Source organism: Rousettus aegyptiacus, unplaced genomic scaffold, assembly GCF_014176215.1.
Source record: "Rousettus aegyptiacus isolate mRouAeg1 unplaced genomic scaffold, mRouAeg1.p scaffold_m13_p_15, whole genome shotgun sequence".
Taxonomy (NCBI): Eukaryota; Metazoa; Chordata; class Mammalia; order Chiroptera; family Pteropodidae; genus Rousettus; species Rousettus aegyptiacus.
The window spans coordinates 28,795,088-28,814,092 of NW_023416290.1; the positions used below are offsets into that span (position 1 = coordinate 28,795,088).

The 19,005-nt window shown below is 31.8% G+C and overlaps 1 protein-coding gene and 1 pseudogene across 2 annotated transcripts in view; both read right to left on the reverse strand.

Annotated features, from left to right (window-relative positions):
* VIRMA (vir like m6A methyltransferase associated) overlaps positions 1-19,005 on the reverse strand; it is a 55,486-nt gene that overhangs the window by 2,285 nt on the left and 34,196 nt on the right. Inside the window, exons 16-21 of one of the 2 annotated variants that reach the window (XM_016156056.2) lie at positions 17,835-18,052; positions 12,728-12,860; positions 4,033-4,185; positions 3,433-3,593; positions 2,706-2,802; positions 937-1,103 (exon numbers count right to left, since the gene is read on the reverse strand). In XM_016156056.2, coding sequence (XP_016011542.2) covers positions 937-1,103; positions 2,706-2,802; positions 3,433-3,593; positions 4,033-4,185; positions 12,728-12,860; positions 17,835-18,052 — 929 coding nt within the window. The remainder of the gene's footprint in view (positions 1-936; positions 1,104-2,705; positions 2,803-3,432; positions 3,594-4,032; positions 4,186-12,727; positions 12,861-17,834; positions 18,053-19,005) is intronic. The other variant, XM_016156057.2, reaches the window with a different exon arrangement.
* On the reverse strand, positions 77-195 carry LOC118612330 (annotated as a pseudogene).

A 19,005-nucleotide genomic window follows, 5' to 3' on the forward strand; every position in this document is an offset into this window, starting at 1 on the left:
TATCAAAACAAAAATAACCCATGAAGATTTTTTTCATATTTCAATGAAAATGTAAGTCAAGTTGTCTTTTTTTTAACGCCTACAGCGTCCAGTATTCCTAGGTCATCTTCCATCCAAATATTAACTAGACCTGACCCTGCTTAGCTTCCAAGATCAGATGAGATCGGGCACGTTCAGGGTGGCATGACTGTAGACTGTAAGTCAATCTTTACAATATTGAAAAACATATTTCAATTATTCTATTCTAACTGTATTAACTTTGCAAATATGTTTATTACGGGCATATGAGCTTCACAGATATTGTTTTTACCAACTGAATGCAAAATCCTATACCAGCAAAGCAATTATGATTCACTGAAAGGTCAGATGATAGTTAGCATTTTTTAGCAATAAAGTACTTTTGCTATTAAAGTATATACATTGTTTTAATTTAGTAATTAAAGTATATACATTGTTTTTAGACATAACATTACTACATACTCAATAAACTACAGGATAGTATAAATATAACTTTTATATGCACTGGGAAACCAAAAATTTCATATAACTCGCTGTATTATGATAGTCACTTTATTGCAGTGGTCTGGAACAGAACCTGCAATCTCTACAAGGTATGCCTGTACTTCCCAAAGAAATACAACAAAACCAGCTAAGAATGGTATTCACTTTTTATTAATATAACCAATAATTATTTAAAATAAGACAGTTCACTTTTGTTCAAACCTTCCAAACTCTCATAAATTAGAATAATTTAACAATTGTACTGGATATGTCCCAGCCAAATTATTATCTTTGAAAAACTTTCCAAACAATATTCATGATTCAATTATTATGGAACTTCCTTTATCCTTTAATAGCTATGTGTCTATCTTAAAATACATTAACATATGTAACTTTAATGATCACAATCAAGATCTTCAGTAGAATAAATTTTACCTTGAAGTTATAAAGGTCTCATGTTTGTGCTTCCCAAGTTTGAATCCTTTAGTGGTCTTGGTTCTCCCTGGAGATGATGGTTCTGACAAAAATGAGCGTTCTAATTCTGCGTGCAAGTCAAAATCACTACAGCATTTTTCAGAGAGTTCAATTAAGTCGACTTTTACCTACAGTCATAAACATTAACAAAACATGAAAAACTTATCTTAAATGTTAACTATTGGTGTAACATTTGATTATAGAAATTTTTATTTCCTAAAATTATATGACATAATAAATTATAGGTCTGCCTCTTTCCTTCATCTTTTCAAAAAGCAACATCAATGGTAGTTAAAAAAAAAATCTTAGAAATTCAGCTGTTTTTTTTTTTGAGGGGAGGAGGAGGGTGGCATTCCTCTTCAATGTGCTTGTAATCTAAGAGACCTCTCCTGCTTGACAAAAAACTCAGGATTTTTCTATATAAATTAACAACGTAGTATACTCATAACTTTTCCAAAAGAATCTGAAAAGAGCATACTCTGTAAGCCTTGTATAATCAACATGTCTGCTATAAAAGGATTCTGTGCTTCAGATGTCACAGTTTTATGCATCTAATGAGCTTCCAACCTAAGTTTACATTCAGAGAAATGAAAATTAAGTTTACTTAAGTTTTATTCAAATTTATCAAAACTAAAATTTCCCTAAACCCAATTATCATCTCAACACAGTTATGATTCAACATAAAGTTATAAAAACAACAACTTTTAACACAAATATTTTAGAACTGTTACACCATATATGGTAGGTAGCCACTAACCACATGTGTCTACTTAAATTTAAATTAATTAAAAGTAAATCAAAATAAAGTTCATTTCCTTAATCACACTAGTAACATTTCATTGCTCAAAGGTCACATGAGGCTAGTATCTACTATACTGGACAGGGTAGATTACAGAACATTTCTGTCACCGATACAAAGTTCTATCGAACAGCACAGTTCTAAAGAATCACTGAACAATTTACACTAAAAAAAGAAATTCTTCAATAAAATTTAAATTGAATTGTATGTGATCTTTTAAAAAAGAAAAGGAGACCTCAATACACTAAATATACTTTCAATGTGAATTGTTCTCTCAGTTTGAACACACATAGTGAATACTAACATTTTTTTTGAACTAGGCATTATCCAAATGTATTTATTTCCTTGACCAGGAAAAAAATATATATATGGTACAATAAGATGTGGCTGAAATCATCCTCCCCTAATACATCTCTGAGAAGCATAAAATAGACTACCTTAAATTTTAAATCTTAGTGTAACTATACTCTTACATATTCAGCACTATGTTTAAAAACATCAATTTCAATTCATACTATATTATTCTAACAAATATTCTTTACATTTCCCCAAATTAAGAGCAGATACCATAACACCATTCTTCTCTTTAAACCCAAATACAGGAATAAATTATAATTTTGTGGGTTACTTTATTCTCTATACTGCAAACATAAAAAAACAAAGTACTTAAATTATGCAAAAATGTGATTTTCCCCTACAATGTCTTATTCTCATAAATATAGACACTAACCAGAAAGAAGCAAAACATGTAGCATAAAAACAGAGTCCTGGACACCATTAAGTGGGTAACTAACATAAAAACTATGCAGTAATGATCCCCAAACACTTTTAACAGCCATATATAATATGAAACCTATTTTAGAGCCAACAATGCGCAAAGGAACAAAAATCAACAATAATGTTTTTCTAAATATTTAGTAATAAATTATACCAAATCCAGATCTGTATCAATTTCTTCAGCCTGAAATGGAGTGAACCACATAGATTTCAATTGATCATCCATGACATCGGCTAGTACATATGCCGTCCTGGAACAGGAAAAGTATTTGGTAAAAAGTAGAATTCCAAAATCAAATATTTTAGCTTATTGTCTAAGTAAAATCTGTGGAAAGTACAATTAAAAATGTTATCCTGTAAAGTATTAGTAAAATTAACACTTAAAAAGACTCCTTTCAAAAAGCTATTTAATAATTAAGTGTGAAAAAAATAAATTTAAAAACAAGAGCACTGCTTTTATTTCTAAAGGGCCAAGCATAGGACATTGTACCAATATGTATAGAAACTACCCACATTTAATCTTTCTAAATCCAGAGAATAATTCCATTACACTGAACAGTCACTATACTCTAAAAGTATAGCGCTCCAAAGATTAAGAAGCATGTATCACAATCCGTAAACTATGGCCCCCATTCTGTTGGCCTGTTTTTAAACAGCCTGGGAACGAGGAATAGTTTGTATATTTTTAAAGTATTTTTAAAACCAAAAGAATAAACAAAAGGCTATAAAAGAATGTGCAACAGAGGTTTGACATGGCCTGCAGAGCCTACAATTTTTACTATCTGGCCTGTTATAGAAAAATAGTTTGCTGGTGCCATCTAAACCCTGGCCATTAAATATATAATATCTACTCATCGACCACAAAATATAGCTTATTTTACCTATTGTTAAACAAATTGTGGAGAGATTCTGGAGCTGAAAGTACTGGTTCTACATCCTGGTCACTAAGAGGTAAAGGATCCCCCGATGAATCCAGCATCTGCTTAAGTCCAACTACATTGTCTAACAACGAATCCAGATTATCATCATCTTTTGAATGTTCCTAGATACAAACAAAAAGAGAATAAGAAGATGCAGATAAAACTTGAACATTTATGCCCCAAATCTACTGATTCTTTAGTAGAAAAGCTGTATAATTTCATTACTTAGAAATTTGGAGTACCATCGGGGAATTATCAACAACATTAAACATATTAATATAAGCATCAAAGTACTTTTATTTCTTAAAAATGGTAGGTAGCCGGGGGCACTCTGCACTCAAACAATAAACAATTCAAAAAGTACTGCCTTCATTTACTCCTTAAAATTCATAACAGAAGACTTTACTCTAAATGATAAACTCAAAGAGATTTCAAATGGTATAAATACTCAACTGAGAGTTCACTATTTTAAAAAGTCACTAGAAAAACTTGTACTAGTCATATGGAGACAAAAATACGTCTTGGGAATGCACTTTTTTTATTTGTTTTTTTCTTTTTTACCAAAACAAGCTTCTCTAGTTCAAGGAACAAATTTTCTGGACTTTCTTCTTTGCTTTGTAGAAGCTGTTTTAACTCTGCAGCATTAATACTCATCGTCCGTGATGGATGAGCTCCCTCTACTTCCATGAGACCACTATCATCTCCACAACATCCCTGTAAATGTCACACACAAGTTACATTTGAGAGCAGCGTAATTTGCAAAGATGCTTCCAAACTTATTCAGATACTTAAGCCATTTGCTGCAATCTTTCCCTCAATGTTTTGGTTTTACATCAGTATAAATGGTTCATTCTAAGAAGGTTTTAGCAGCTCAAAGCTGAAATAAGTTTTCTTTGAGTAAGACTCACAAAATAAGTAATTAAATGCATGCATTCAATTGTAATGACATCAAGATTTCTCAACAAAAATATCCAGTGGCAAACACACTGGCACATGCAGGACACATAACATACTGATTATTAATTCAAGTTAATAAAACGCCTGCTATAACATAGAACTGATGGAATTCGAATTTATCTTTCTGGAGATATGGCAAACAAAGAAACAGCAACTATCATGCTTAAGACCATATCCTATTGTGCAGTAAAGTTAGTGTTTCTGCTTTAAGAAGTATGCCACATAATAAAATGAATTTTGGAGTTATAATAATTCAATACTAGAAAAATTATCCAGCAAAACAAATCTTGGATAATAAATCCCTCCATATTGTCACATACGAAAGAACACTTAAGTAGTTGCAAATGTTAGAACACGGCCCTGTTTTAAATGGCTCAAAATGAATACAGTTTCTTAGGAAACTACACCCACCAATCCAGATGAGAATTTAGTATTTTAAAGAGGCGTCAACAATTAAAATTTTATTTGGAGCTTCTATCATTTGTCCTGTAACTGGACATATTTCAATGAAAATTATTTTAAACAGATTCCTGTTCACAGTGATATTGTGCCTGAAGCACACTTGGTTCCTTTCAGAAAACACTAGACTAAAAAGTCACTTATATTGTATTAAGAAGTCATACAATTTTAATGAGAAATTCAATAAACTATCATGACTACAAGGGTTTTTACTTGCTCTGTTTGGAGGTCAGGGTGAAGGGTAAGTTGATGATAGTGTTTTATTTTTTAAAAAAATTAAGGGAAATAAGTTAAGAATAATGAGAGTGCACTAACAGAAACCTATTGTGAACAGTTCTCTTTAAAGGAACTGCCCCATAAATGCTAATAAAATGTATAAATTAAGGAACTAAATATATTTAACAAAAATAAGTATATTAAACAGATTACAAATTATCAAGGCATCTATCTGGCCTCTTTCCTCACTCTTAGTTATTCATACCACTTTCACTGAGAGATGGGAAGCTTAGTACAGCTGAATCAGAAAATATTACAATTATTATTATTTTTAAAGATCACTAAAAAAAGACCTAATCAGTTAAAAAAAAAAAGATAGGAAGAGAACTAATGTCCACACACACAAAAACTGAAACATAGATATTTATGGCAGTTTGTTCACAACTGCCAAACTTTGAAAACCACCAGAATGCCCTTCACTAGGTGAATGGATACAGTACATCCAGAAAATGGAAATATTATTCCATGCTAAAAACAACAAAAAAAGAGCTATCAAACCATGAAAAATATGGAAGACTTGCTACATACTGTATAATTCCAGTTACATAACATTCTGTAAAAGGCAAAGCCATGGAGATAGTAAAAAGAACAGTGCTTGCGAGAGGTTGGTGAGGAAAGAATGAATAAAGTAGAGCACAGAGGATTTTTGGACAGTAAAACTATTCTGCAGAATGCTATAATGGTGAATTATATGTTATTATACATTTGTCCAAACTCAAAGAATATTCAACCAAGAGTAAGCCCTAGTGTAAAGTATGGACTTTGACATGGATTATAATAATCTATCAATCTAAGTTCATCAACTATAACAAATGTACCATTGTGGTGCAGTAGGTCAACAGTAGTAGGGGAGACTGTACAAACAATATTAGGGAAGGATAGAAGGTTGGGGATGGGGATGGGGATGGAGATGGTAAGGGGTATATGAGAACTTTCTACACCTTCCACTCAATTTTACTAAAACTGCTCTAAAAAATAAAATCTATTTCAAAAAAGACTGGGAGAGGGATGAAAAATTATGAACTAATTAAAACATTTGAAATGATGTAAAATATTCATCTCTCTGTACTTTTCATTATTATAAACCAAAATTGTTTTTTTCCTGCTTTACTGAAACATAATTGACATATATCATTGTGTGAGTCTAAGGTGTACTTGATTTGAGAACAGAAAGCATTTGAACAAAATAAAATGCATTTTAAATGCCAATCCACTTGTTAGTAAAAGCAGTATTAGAAAATCTAGGGTTAAGCTTAGCACAATTTGAAGTTTTCTATATATATACTACTGTGAGAAGTAGCAAGAAAAATCTAAGAAGATATTTAAAACTATAATCTACAGAGATTTCAGGAAAATGAAAATTCTATTAAATTTGTGATAACATTTCAAATCTCCTTATTTATTTGTCAAGCACTTCAGCTATTAAATTGTATGAGACACTGTACAAGTACTCTGAGAATAAGCTAGTAAGACATGGTTTCTTACCTAAGTGAGCTAACACTCAGAAAGTGGATTGGGAAATAGTAAATAGTCATATAAATAATTTACTAAAAAGCCCACAATAACATGCTACGAAGTATACAAAAAGAAAGTAATCTCAAAAAGCTTTACAAATTGGGATGCATTAAAACAGGCACTACAAACAGATTATAGTTTAACCAAGAAAAAAAGAAGGAGAAGAGGGGAGGGAGAGAGAGTGAGATAGACACAGCAGACCAGTAACTTAAGAGACACACAGAAGCATGGCCAAGGAGAGATGTGTAAGTAGATAAGATTTAGGATGATGGCATAGTATAAATTGTTTTCTAAGGGAGAAGTGGCTGTAAAGATAACTTTTCAGCCATACAGTGAATAGTCTTGAATAATCTTGAAAGTTTGGAATTTATTCTCTAGATACCACAAGTTATTGTAGAGTGGAGGGAGATGACCTGATGTCTGCTTTAGGAAAATATAAACTCACACAGAACTACTCAATGTATCAGAGAAATAAATGTTTGGATAGAACTGGAAAGAAGACTGATACAACACTCTGCATGAAAATATCAATAAAGAGATAATTATTTTGAAAACTAAATATAAATTCTGGAGTGGAAAAGTACAATAACTGAAATGAAAAATTGACTAGAGGGGCTCGACATCAGATATGAGCTAGAAAAAAATCAGTGACCCTCAAGACTAGTAAACTGAGCTTACCCACTTTAAGGAACAAAAAGAAAAAACAATGAAGACCCAGAAGCATAGCCTCAGAGACTTACGGGATACCATCAAGAGCACCAACATAATAAGAGTCCCAGAAGAAAAAGAGTGAGAAAGAATCTGAAGAAATAATGACTGAAAACTTCCCAAATTTGAAGAAAAACATTAAGCTACATTTCCAAAAGGATCGACATACTTCAAGTAGAATAAGCGCTTATTCACATCATAATCAAATTGTTAAGAACCGAAGATAAAGAGAGAACAATGAAAGCAGCAAGAGAGGTGACTCAACTAAAAAAACAGATTTTTGGCAAGATTAACAACTGATTTGTTATCAGACATCATGTAAACCATAATGCGGTAGGAAGATATAAAGTGCTAAAAGCACACTATCAAACAAAAATTCTGTAACTGACAGAAAACTATGCCCCAAAATGAAGGAGCCATCCCAGGATTTAAGAGAGAGAGAGAGAGAGAGAATTCATCATTAGCAGACCTACGGTACAAAAATAAACTAAAGGGAGTCCTTCAGGCTAACATCAAAAGACAACAGGCAGTTACTTGAAACCACATGAAGAAATAAAAGTGTCAATAAAAGTTCACAGGTAAAATAAAGCATAAACATAATTTTTGTTTGTAACTCTTTTCTTATATCTGAATTCAAAACCAGAATAAAGCAATAATGATAAAATTGTGTGGATGGGCTCATTATAAAAGGGTAATTAGTGTAATATCACAAAGGAAGGGAATAAAGCTACATTGTAGCAGTATACTACTGAAATTATGTTGCTATTAATCTGAACTATGGTGTATTAAATGAAGGTGTTAAATGTAGTACCCAGGGCAACCATTAATAAGATTTTTAAAAAGCAAAAGAAACAACAAACAAATAAAAATGGTACAGTAGAAATTATCTGTTTAACACAAAAGACAGGGTGGAGATAAAGAGGAACAAAAAATATATATAGGAAGTAAACAGCAAAAACAGCTGATGTAAATCTTACCTATTTATAATTAAACAAAAGTGAACTGAATATACCAATTAAGAAGGCGAAATTGGCAGAATGCAAAACAATATAAAACAAAATCCAATAATAGGCTGTCTACAAGAGACACACTTTAAGATACAAACGGGTTCAAAGAACAAGAGTAAAGAAAACTATATCATATAAACAATAACCAAAACAGAGCGAGAGTGGCTATACCAATAACACAATATAAAGCTTTAGACAAAAGTTATTACTAGAGACAAAAGACATTTTATAATAACAAAAGGGTCAATCCATTAGGAAGACATAGCATTTATGAACATATATGCACCTAACAATAGAGTACTGAGATCCATGAAGCAAAATCTGATAGAAGAGTAAAATAAACAATTCAATAATAATATTTGAAGACTTCAGTCCCCCACTTTCAGTACTTTAGTATTGTGTGGAACAATAAGGTAGAAAACACCAAGGAAATAGAAGGCTTAAATCAACTAATAGTAAAATACACGGATAGAAGATTCCATGAAACAGCAGAAGGCACATTCTTCTCAAGTGCACATGAACATTCAATAGGAGAGAACAGATGCTAGGCTGCAAAACAAGCTCAATAAACTTAAAAGGGCTGAAATCATACAAAATATGATTTCACAATGGAATAAAATTAAAAATCAATTACGGATGAAAATTTAGGAAATACGTGAAAACTTAACATGCTCCTAAATAACCAATGCACCTAAGAAGAAATCACAGGGAAAATTAGAAAATACTTGGAGATGAACAAAACCAAAACAACCAAAAGAGTGCACAGAGGGAAATCTATAGCCGTATATGCCTACGTTAAACAGTATCACAAATCAATAACTTAACCTTCCACCTTAAGAAACTAGAAAAAGAAGAGTAAACTAACCCCAAAGCGAGGTAGAATTAAACAATATAGATTAAAGCAGAAATAAATGAAATAGAGAACAGAAAAATAACAGCAAAGATCAAAGGAACCAAAATTTGGTTATTTGAACAGATCCACAAAACTAACAAACCTTTAGCTAGGCTAACCAAAGATTGGGGAAGAGGAGAGAGAAGACTCAAATTTTTTAAATTAAGAATGAAAAGGGGCCATCATTAAGAAACTTACAAACAAAAATAGTTTTAGAAATTATTATGTGCCATCAAGTTAACAATGTAGTTGAATGAAGAGGAACAAATTCCTAAAAAGACAGACACTACCAAAACTAACTCAAGACACAGAAAATCTGAATATATTTATATCGACTAAAGAAATTTAATTAGTTATCAAAAAAAAACTTTCTACAAAGAAAAGACCAGGTCAGGATGACTTAACTTTCTAGTTTCTACCAAATGTTTAAAGTACTAACAAGAATCCTTCACAAACTATTCCAAAAAATAAAAGACAGAACATGTTCCAACTCAATATATAAGGCCAGACAAATGCCCTAAGAAGCTACAGACTAATCTTCCTATGAATACAAACCCAAAAATCCTCAATAAAGTGAAGCAAATTGAATCTAGCAACATACATAAATTCCACTTCATGACTAAAGTGACATTCACCCCAGGAATACAAGGACAGTTTAATATGAAAATCAATCAGTGTAATACACTAAATTAGTAAAATATGGAGAAAAACACGGTCATTTCAATAGACACAGAAAAAGCATTTAGAAGGGAATTTCTTCCATTTTATAAAAGGCATCTATGAATAATTTAACACCGTATTTAATAATAAAAGACTGAATGTCTTCTCCCTAAGATCAGGACCAAGACAAAGGTGTCAAATTTTGCCACTTTTATTCAACATGTACTGGAGGTTCTTGAGAGATAATTAAGAAAGAAAAGAAATAAAAGGTATCCAGATTGGAAAGAAAGTTAAGTTAGACTAGCTTATCTCTATTTGTAGGTAATATGATCTTGTATGTAGAAAATCCTAAGGACACAACTAAAAACACTAATAGAACTAATAAACAAGTTCCGCAAGGTTGCAGAACACATTAGCAATACACAAAAACAATTATTTCTAAACACAAAGAACAATTTAGAAATTAAATTAAGAAACAATTCCATTTATAACAGCTTTTTAAAATTTCCTAATTTAGAGGCATAAACTTAAAAAGAGGTACAAGAATATATTGAAAATTACAAAACATCATAGAAAGAAATTAAACACGACCTGAGTATATGAAAGCCATCCCATATCCATGGACATGAAGACTTAATTAGTACTAAAATAGTAATACAAAATTGATCTACAGATTCAATACAATCCCCTTAGTGGTTGCCAAGGGGTAGGGTAAGGTAAAAAGGGGAATGGGGAGTTTGTTAATGGGTACAGAGCTTCTTTAGTGGGTTATGAATTCATTCTGAAATTAGATAGTGGTGATGGTTGCACAATTCCATAAATATATTAAAAACCACAGAATTGTAAGTTTAAGAGGGTGAGTTTTATGAGATGTGGATTATAAAATGTTACAAAATAAAAATGTTACAAAAAAAGGAGCAAGAAGGAGAAATCTAAGGTAACAGTTGTAAAATATAAAAGAAGAAATAAAGTATGAAAGGTTTTGTGAATAAAACCGACAAAGAATGAGCAGCTGCTGAAGATGATGAACAAAAGGGGTAAATTCAGCTCTTATTCCATGATTTCTATCTTGAAGGTCAGGAAAGATCAATGGTATAAATGCAGGGCACATAAAACATGAATCAAGTTTAGGGGGGAACATAATTAATTTGATTTTGGATATTCAGAGATTCTATCCACTAGCTAAGAGAGAGGAAAAACAGAGGTGGGAAAGAGAGAAAAGGAATCAAGTAGACTATGAGAAGGAAGAAGATCTATGTGATAGATGGAAATTAAGTAATGCAGGGGAACATTTTTCTCTGATGAAGAAAGGAAACAAGAGATTAAAAATAACAGGGAAACCATCTAGGGGAGAGTGAAAGGATTTCAAAATTAAAGAGGTGGCCCTGATCTTCTCATGAAGGAAGTAAGAAAAGGGAATATATTGATGAGAAAAGAATAAAAGCATTAATCAGCAGTACCCAGCAGATCCTGGATAACATGAATTAACACTGGTTAGTGGTTTTTAATTAGGAACTGTTTAACTGACGACGTGTAAGAAAATCTATCATACTGATCTATTGGCAACATGTCACTCATGCTCTGGTAAAACTAATAAGCAGTATTCCATCAAGTAAAACTAAAATCTCTTTAGGGTAGCTACCATCCTACTGTTAAATATGCCAATCTTCTAAAATCAGAGCATCTGGTAAACTTTATCATTTAATAAACTATATAAGACACAAAATAAACAATAATTTGCTGATAAAACTGGCACGACAATAACTACAAATGCAACAGGCAGCCAAGAAGGGCTTACTGGAGTAAATATCCTCAATATAAACTTAATTTTTTCTTATGAAATCATCCCATATTATCTTTATTTTGGTAATATTGTACTAAACAGGTCCTCTACAACTCTTCCCAAACAGAAATCTTAAATATAAACTGCATTTCTTAAATCAGTGTTGACAGAATACTAATCCATTGAACATTAACAGCTGTGTGTACACACATACACTCTCACACAAGTATTTTGCAAGCAATATGTTTGGGCAAACTGCTTTAGATTGTAATAAAGTAAGTTTCTATATACCCAGGCCCTTTTAGAGCTTATGATATACTAATGTGCAGTTAAGTGTCATCAGGGAGATATTTCCAAACTTATTTGACCACAAACATTTTTTAAAAGCAGGCCTATAAACAGCTTCTGGAATTGTGTCTTCAATCTAAAACGTAATTTTGTAAAATACTAATGAGAGAAAGTATTCATTAGATTTTAACGATAAGATTTTAAGAGTTGGGGAAATAATCTTTAATTAATATCTATGATGAATCCAAAATAGTCTAGTATAATAAACTTTACATTCACCCCAAAATCAGAGCATCCAAAACATCCAAATGCTCAATTAAATGACGATAAGTGAATACTTGATTAAAAGACTGATAAAACTTAACTATTCTAAATGAAAAGTTACTAGCAAGATAACTCAATGTACAACTATGTAAAAAGATACCCTACATGTAATATTTTTCTCTAGGTTGCAAAGTCAGAGGATTTTGCAAATTTAAAATGTCTAATAAATTAGAGTTCAATTAATTCTTCTCTTTAACATCTCTTTTTTAATAAATCAGAAACCTAATTTTATAGTGAGAGTAGGGCACAGAGAAAAATACTACTTTAAGTTCCAAGTGCCAAAAAACATTATTCAAGATATTTTTGAAGCCAACTGATTTTTATGACAAAAGTTTAAATTTAAGAAATACCAAATACATATAAATATACATATATATATGCACTTACCATTGTGTCAGAGTTAAGAATTTGTCTCATAAATTCCAAAAATGAAGATGCAAGTTCACCTGTGTCCTTACTAAAAGTACTGACCACTCGTTTCAGTAAACTATGCAGAGCATTACTGTTTTTCCTTAAAGAACTGGAAAGAAAATAGAGAGAAAATGTCTTAAAATTTGAATGTATAAATCTAATACGAGAAATAAACTACATTAGTTCAGACAAAATAACATTTAGTCTCATTTTAAAAAATGTAAAAAGTACTCTCATGTGTCTATGTATGCAAATCATGTAACAAAGCAACTGACATCTCCTTTTAAATATAAGCTTTAAGCTCTTAAAGAACTTTCCCCAAATAATAAAGATATAAAACTTAGCAAAAAAACCTTACGGGTTCCCTACTTTTACACTCTTTATAACCTAGTGATTTCTCTAACATAAAGAAGTTAGTTATCTCAGAAGCCTGACCAAAAAGCCTAACTTATATAACTACAAAAAAATGAATGTCTTTATGACATTGTAATTTGACAGAAGAAAATCAAAAGTATAGAAAAGGGATGAGTCAGCAAACTTTTTAGATAAAGTGGTGGATGGTAAATAATTTAGACTTTGCAGGTTATACACAACTTAGTCTCTCTCTCTACAGTCTCAGTCACAAAAACTGAACTGCTGGTATAGTGGAAAAGCAGCCACAGATGACACATAAGTACTGGCTATGTTTCAATAAAACTTTATTTACAGAAACTAGTGGTAAACTGAATTTGACCTGTGGCCCATAGTTTGCCAACCCGATATAGACAGATTTCAAGTATAACAAACAATATTGATTATATATATATATTTATATATATATAATTATATATATATTTATATATTTACATATGCATGTATATATATAATGAGAACATACAATCCTGCTAAAATTATTCTATACACATACACATTTCTAGTTGATCAAAAGAATTTCAAGAGCAAATTATTCTAATATTTAATTATGTCCCTTAAGTTGTAATATAATTAGCTAAAATTAAAATAAATGTTAACAGTAAACATGCAGTGTTTGTATTTTAAAAATGTGGTTAGAGTCTGACAAACCAGCATACAAGACTTTGGTAAAACAATACAAAAGAGAGAAAGATAGGGCTCCTACTGTTGAGAGCTTTATAAAATAATGAACAAGGCATAATAAATAGGAATGAAATTAAACACAAAGATAATACAACTAATGGAAAAAGCATGGGTTCAAAATTAAACTATACCAATTACTAGCCTCTACGTATAACTTTATGCAAATGAGCCTTAAATCCATGGTCTATCAAAAACTGTGGTCCAGTATACACTTATTAGAATGTCTAAAATAAAAACATTACAGTAATACCAAATTTTGGTATTTTGTTACTCAATTCATAGAGAAGTTTTCCATGAAAGGGTAGAACACTGGAATATTGGGGTGATGAAACTGCTCTACATGGAACTGTGGTGATAAACACATGGCCTATGCATTTGCTAAATCTATGCATATGTACAAAATCTACCAATATGTATATAAGACCACACCTAATAAAATATGAATGGGGTTACAAAGTAACAGGGAAGGCTAGAATCAACTTTCAGATGTTGCACAGGAGTAAAAGTCTCAGTACAGACTCACTTTTAAAACTACACACAAAAAAATAAATAGATGCAAAAATAAATGTAGATGTGTATGTATTCATGAGTTAGGGAACATACATGTATTTCCTAGCCCAATCCAATGAGAGGAACCAAAATCAGTGACACAAGTTGAACAATAAAATAAATAATACTGGATTTTTATACAAGAAAAACAATAATGTCCATGAATTCATACTAATATAAATAACTGAATAAGTAAATGAGGGAAAAGTGATCATTCTTCTTTACAGGAGGATAATTAACAAATGAGAAAGGAATGAGAGAAACAGGAAATCACCATTAGAACACCACATTAATAACTGTCACATGCCAAGACTCACTGATGGATATCGAAGTTACTAAACAAAGTTTTAAGTAAAAACAGGGTATCTGCATAATCTCAAAGTGCATTTTCCAAAATATTTAGTAATTAAAAATACAAAATCAGTTAACTTTGCAATAACGAATCTTGGCAGATAGCACCTCAGTCAAGTAATCAAGGTTAATATCAATACTATATCATGTATTTCCTGATATGACACACTGAGAAAGGTATATTGCAACTGTGGTATCCTTCTCATTAAAGCATAATTTCAATCTAATTAGGAGTTGATATTAGACAAAGTTAAATTAAGGGACATCTTACAAAATAACAAGTACTCTCTAAAAATCTCAAGGTCATAAAAAACAAGGACAGAGAAATGTAGGATCCTGAAACAGAAAAATAAAATTAATGTGAAAAAACTGATTAAAGTTCTCTATTTCAGTTAATAATATTAACTGGATGTAAGGTTACTTTCTTAGTATTGATAAATATCCAATGGTTATATAAGATATTACATACAAGTTGGGTGAAGGGTTTTTGTTTTTGTAAGTCTTCTGTTAAGTCTAAAATGATCTCAAAAAAATTTTTAAGTGGGCCCTGCCTAAGAGTTTTGAGGACTTTATGTAAAAGTGTATAGTGACCTGTTTCTAAACAAAGCCAGATAAAAGCCAGATCATGCTATACCTCTGCTCAAAACTTTGCAGTGGTCCTTATATTAACCCTAAAGGCCCTTGATGATCTGCCCCCCTTTTACTCTCATATTACTTCTCTGACACTATGCCTTATCATTTTTCTCCTCACTCACTCCAAGGGCAGCCACCATGGCTTCATAGCTGTTTCTCAGACATGTAAGGCATGCTATTTGCAGTTGTTCTCCCCTAGGATATTAACATGTTTTACTCCTCACCTCCTTTAGGAAGTAAGGACTTCCCTAATCATCTCCCCATATTTTAAATGACAACTCCAAAGCTCACTCTGGCACTCACTATCCCACTGTCCTACTTTTTCTGTAACATATTATGTATTTTCTTTACATGTTTACTGTCTGTCTACTTCTAGTAGAAAGAAAGCACCAAGCAAGCAGGAAAATTTTTTTCCAGTACCAGAACAGTGTCTGGTTCAAAGACCACAATCAATAAATATTTGTGCATCAAATGAATCTAGTATTCATTTTTATTCCTTCATAGTGCCTACTATATATCAGGTTTCTCGGTGCTGGAGGGAGTACAGTTAAGAAGACAGTTCCCTGTCCTCATGTAACTTATATTTCAATGAGGGAGATAAACATATAAACAAGAAACCTATATAATGCAATGTCAAACAGTATAAATAGTGAAAAATATAAACAGGGATAAGAAATAAGGACAAAAAATAGACTATTTTAGACAGGTATTTAGGTAGGAAATATATAATACAGATACCTGAACAAAGTGAGGAAATAAGTCCTAGAAGGATATAGGGGTAAACTTTTTGGGGAGGAAAAAAGTCTGGAGATAGAAACGAGCTTGACAGAGAGCAAAACTAAGGATAAAAGAGCTATGATATAAGTCAAAGAAATAACAAAGGGCCAGATTGGACAGAACTTTAAAGACCATTATAGAGAGTAGATTTTATTTGTTTACAACTGGAAGCTATCAGAAGAATTTAGGCAAAAACAATTACATGTATCAGTTTTGTTTTAAAAAAAATCAGTCAGTGCTGAGAGAAAGAATTTTACAGGGACAATAGTGGAAGCAAAGAGAACAGACTAGAGGCTATTCCAAGGCGTTATGCAAGAAATGACAGTGAAGTGGACAAGGGCGGCAACTATGAAGGTGGAGAAAAGGGATCAGATTCAGGATATATTTTGGATGTATAATCCATTGGACTTACTGGTGAACTGGATGTAAGGAGTGAAGAAAAAAAACAAGAATCCTGGAGTTTAGGTAGTACACTTGTGTAGACAGTGACAACATTTACTGAGATGAGAAAGACAGAAACATGTTTGAAGCAGGAATATCAAACGCTCTGCTTTACATCTGTCGGGTTTGAAATGCCCATTAGATGGCCAAGGAGAGAGGTCAAATAGATATTTGGGTTACTTGGAGCTTAGCAGAGCCAAAGAGCGTAAAGAGAATAGGTTAAGAGACTTAGGAAAAAATTACAGATTAAAAAAAGGACCAGAAACATAAATCTAGCAAAGCCAAAAACATCTCATATAATGCTATGGAGAGAGATGCAAAGTATGTTTGTGAGAGCACCTAACCCAGAAAGTAATGAAGGGATTATAGAAAGCTTTTCGGCTTTCTTGAAAGTGTAGTGTATAAAGTGAATTTTAAAGGCTATAGAATAAATATCCATGCAACAAGAAAAAGGACATTCAAGAAGTAAAATTTAAAGACTCTAGTAATAGACTGGGGAGTGAGGAAAGGAGGAAAACTTGGATATTGAGAAGATGCTACAAACTCAGAAAGAAAACACAGGAGAGGAAACAAAGAGGTGGTGAAGGTAGGAGCCAGCACCAAACATAATACTTGGAACATGAGCTTTCAACCAATGTTATAAGAATTAATGAAAGGCACAATATGTGTGTCCTCTTCCTTTCTATCTCATAATCCTACCTACTTCTACAAATTCCCAAAGAAATCTACCTAATAGCACAAAGAAAAAGATGAAGGCATGAACAGAGAGACAAGAGCAGACATTACATTTGAGAGACTGAGCAGCATGATAGTTATATCATTTCAAATCAATTTCATCTCAGCCATTCCTCTAGTGGGGGAAAAAAAGAAAAAAAAAAAAAGAATCAGCACTTTTAGCTTTAGACTCCTTATTGTCACACTATCATCACCTCTGGACTAATTGTGAATATATCAACAAAACAAATATCTTAAAGCATGAATTAACATCCTTAGAACAATAAGATTTCCTTAAATACTCTAAGATGCCCACATTATCTATCTATTCAATTTATATTTTTAATCCTAAAGATTTTATTATTAGCACATTCCACTGCTAACGAATCTTCCATAAATACAAAATTTCTCCATATGAAAGAAATCACACCTTCAACTTTCTAAAGTAGCTATAAATTAATATGGGAGGGGGTGACAGTGAAAAATTAAATCCCAAAGTATATTAAATTAGATAAAGCATTACCTTTTTAAATGAAATAATCCATAATCATGCTCTGCAAGAAACATCATTGTTCTGACACATGTCAGTAAACAGTTGTAACTGCTCTCAGAGTTAGCTAGCATAGCCAACAGACAGTCACAGATTGAAGCCATCAATTCTTTGTTTGGCAGAGAATTGGATAGCTGCTCCAGTTCAGAAAGAGAACTTTCAGAAGAGTTTGGCAAAATAAGTGCAATATCCTGTGAGGGAGGAAAGGAGTAAATAACTTTTTTAACTGTTAACACCAACACTAAGCATTTTTATTTCAGAAGTACATAAAATACATAGTAATTAATACTTAGTGAATCATCTCATCAAAATATTATTGTTACTGTCTCATCCTAAACACAGATTCAAACACATTAGGAACAAAAGAGTCATTTTCCCTTCCTATAAAATACAAGGACACATACCTAAAGAATAGTTAAACATTTGACCTTACAATATTTTTACTTTAAAAGAACATCTGTTTAAAATTTTTTCCTTCTGTACTGCCATTGAGTATAGGGTGTATCTCAAAATGGTTAAGTACATTTGGTACTAAAATATTTTGAATTCACTGTATTATTCATTCATTCATCATATTTTTTAAATTTATAAAGAAGGCATTCAGAGAAATAAATTTTAATAAATATATTCATATGTGAATTTAAAATATCACAAAAAGGGATGGATAAAGCATATAAAGTTAAACAGTTTTCCAACTATCTTCCTCTAGTTTTCATATACCTTTAAATTTCGAGTTTTTCAATACCAAGCAAGCTTAGCTAACAATGACTAAAAACTGTCACTATTTTTTTTATAGAAATGGATTTTATAGGAACATTTTCAGGTACGTCTCATTGTCTTTAATAACTTAATATACTGCAAACCAGTATTCAACTTGAGTTAAAGCTATAAAGCAAAGCTTGAATCACAAGGGAAATATAACAAAGTGAGGCCAAGAATGAAGTCTCTATGATTAAAGCAGCTAGGCTGTTACAATGCTATTCGGCATAGTCATAAAAGCTAATGTGGATTATATAACAAACACCAGCCATAAGGACCTAAAATACCCTATCAGGTCCAAAACTATATTCTACCAGGTTCTCTTTTTGTGAAAACAAGTCCCACCAAAATTGTTCCTCCTTGACTTGAGTGTTAAATGTTAACT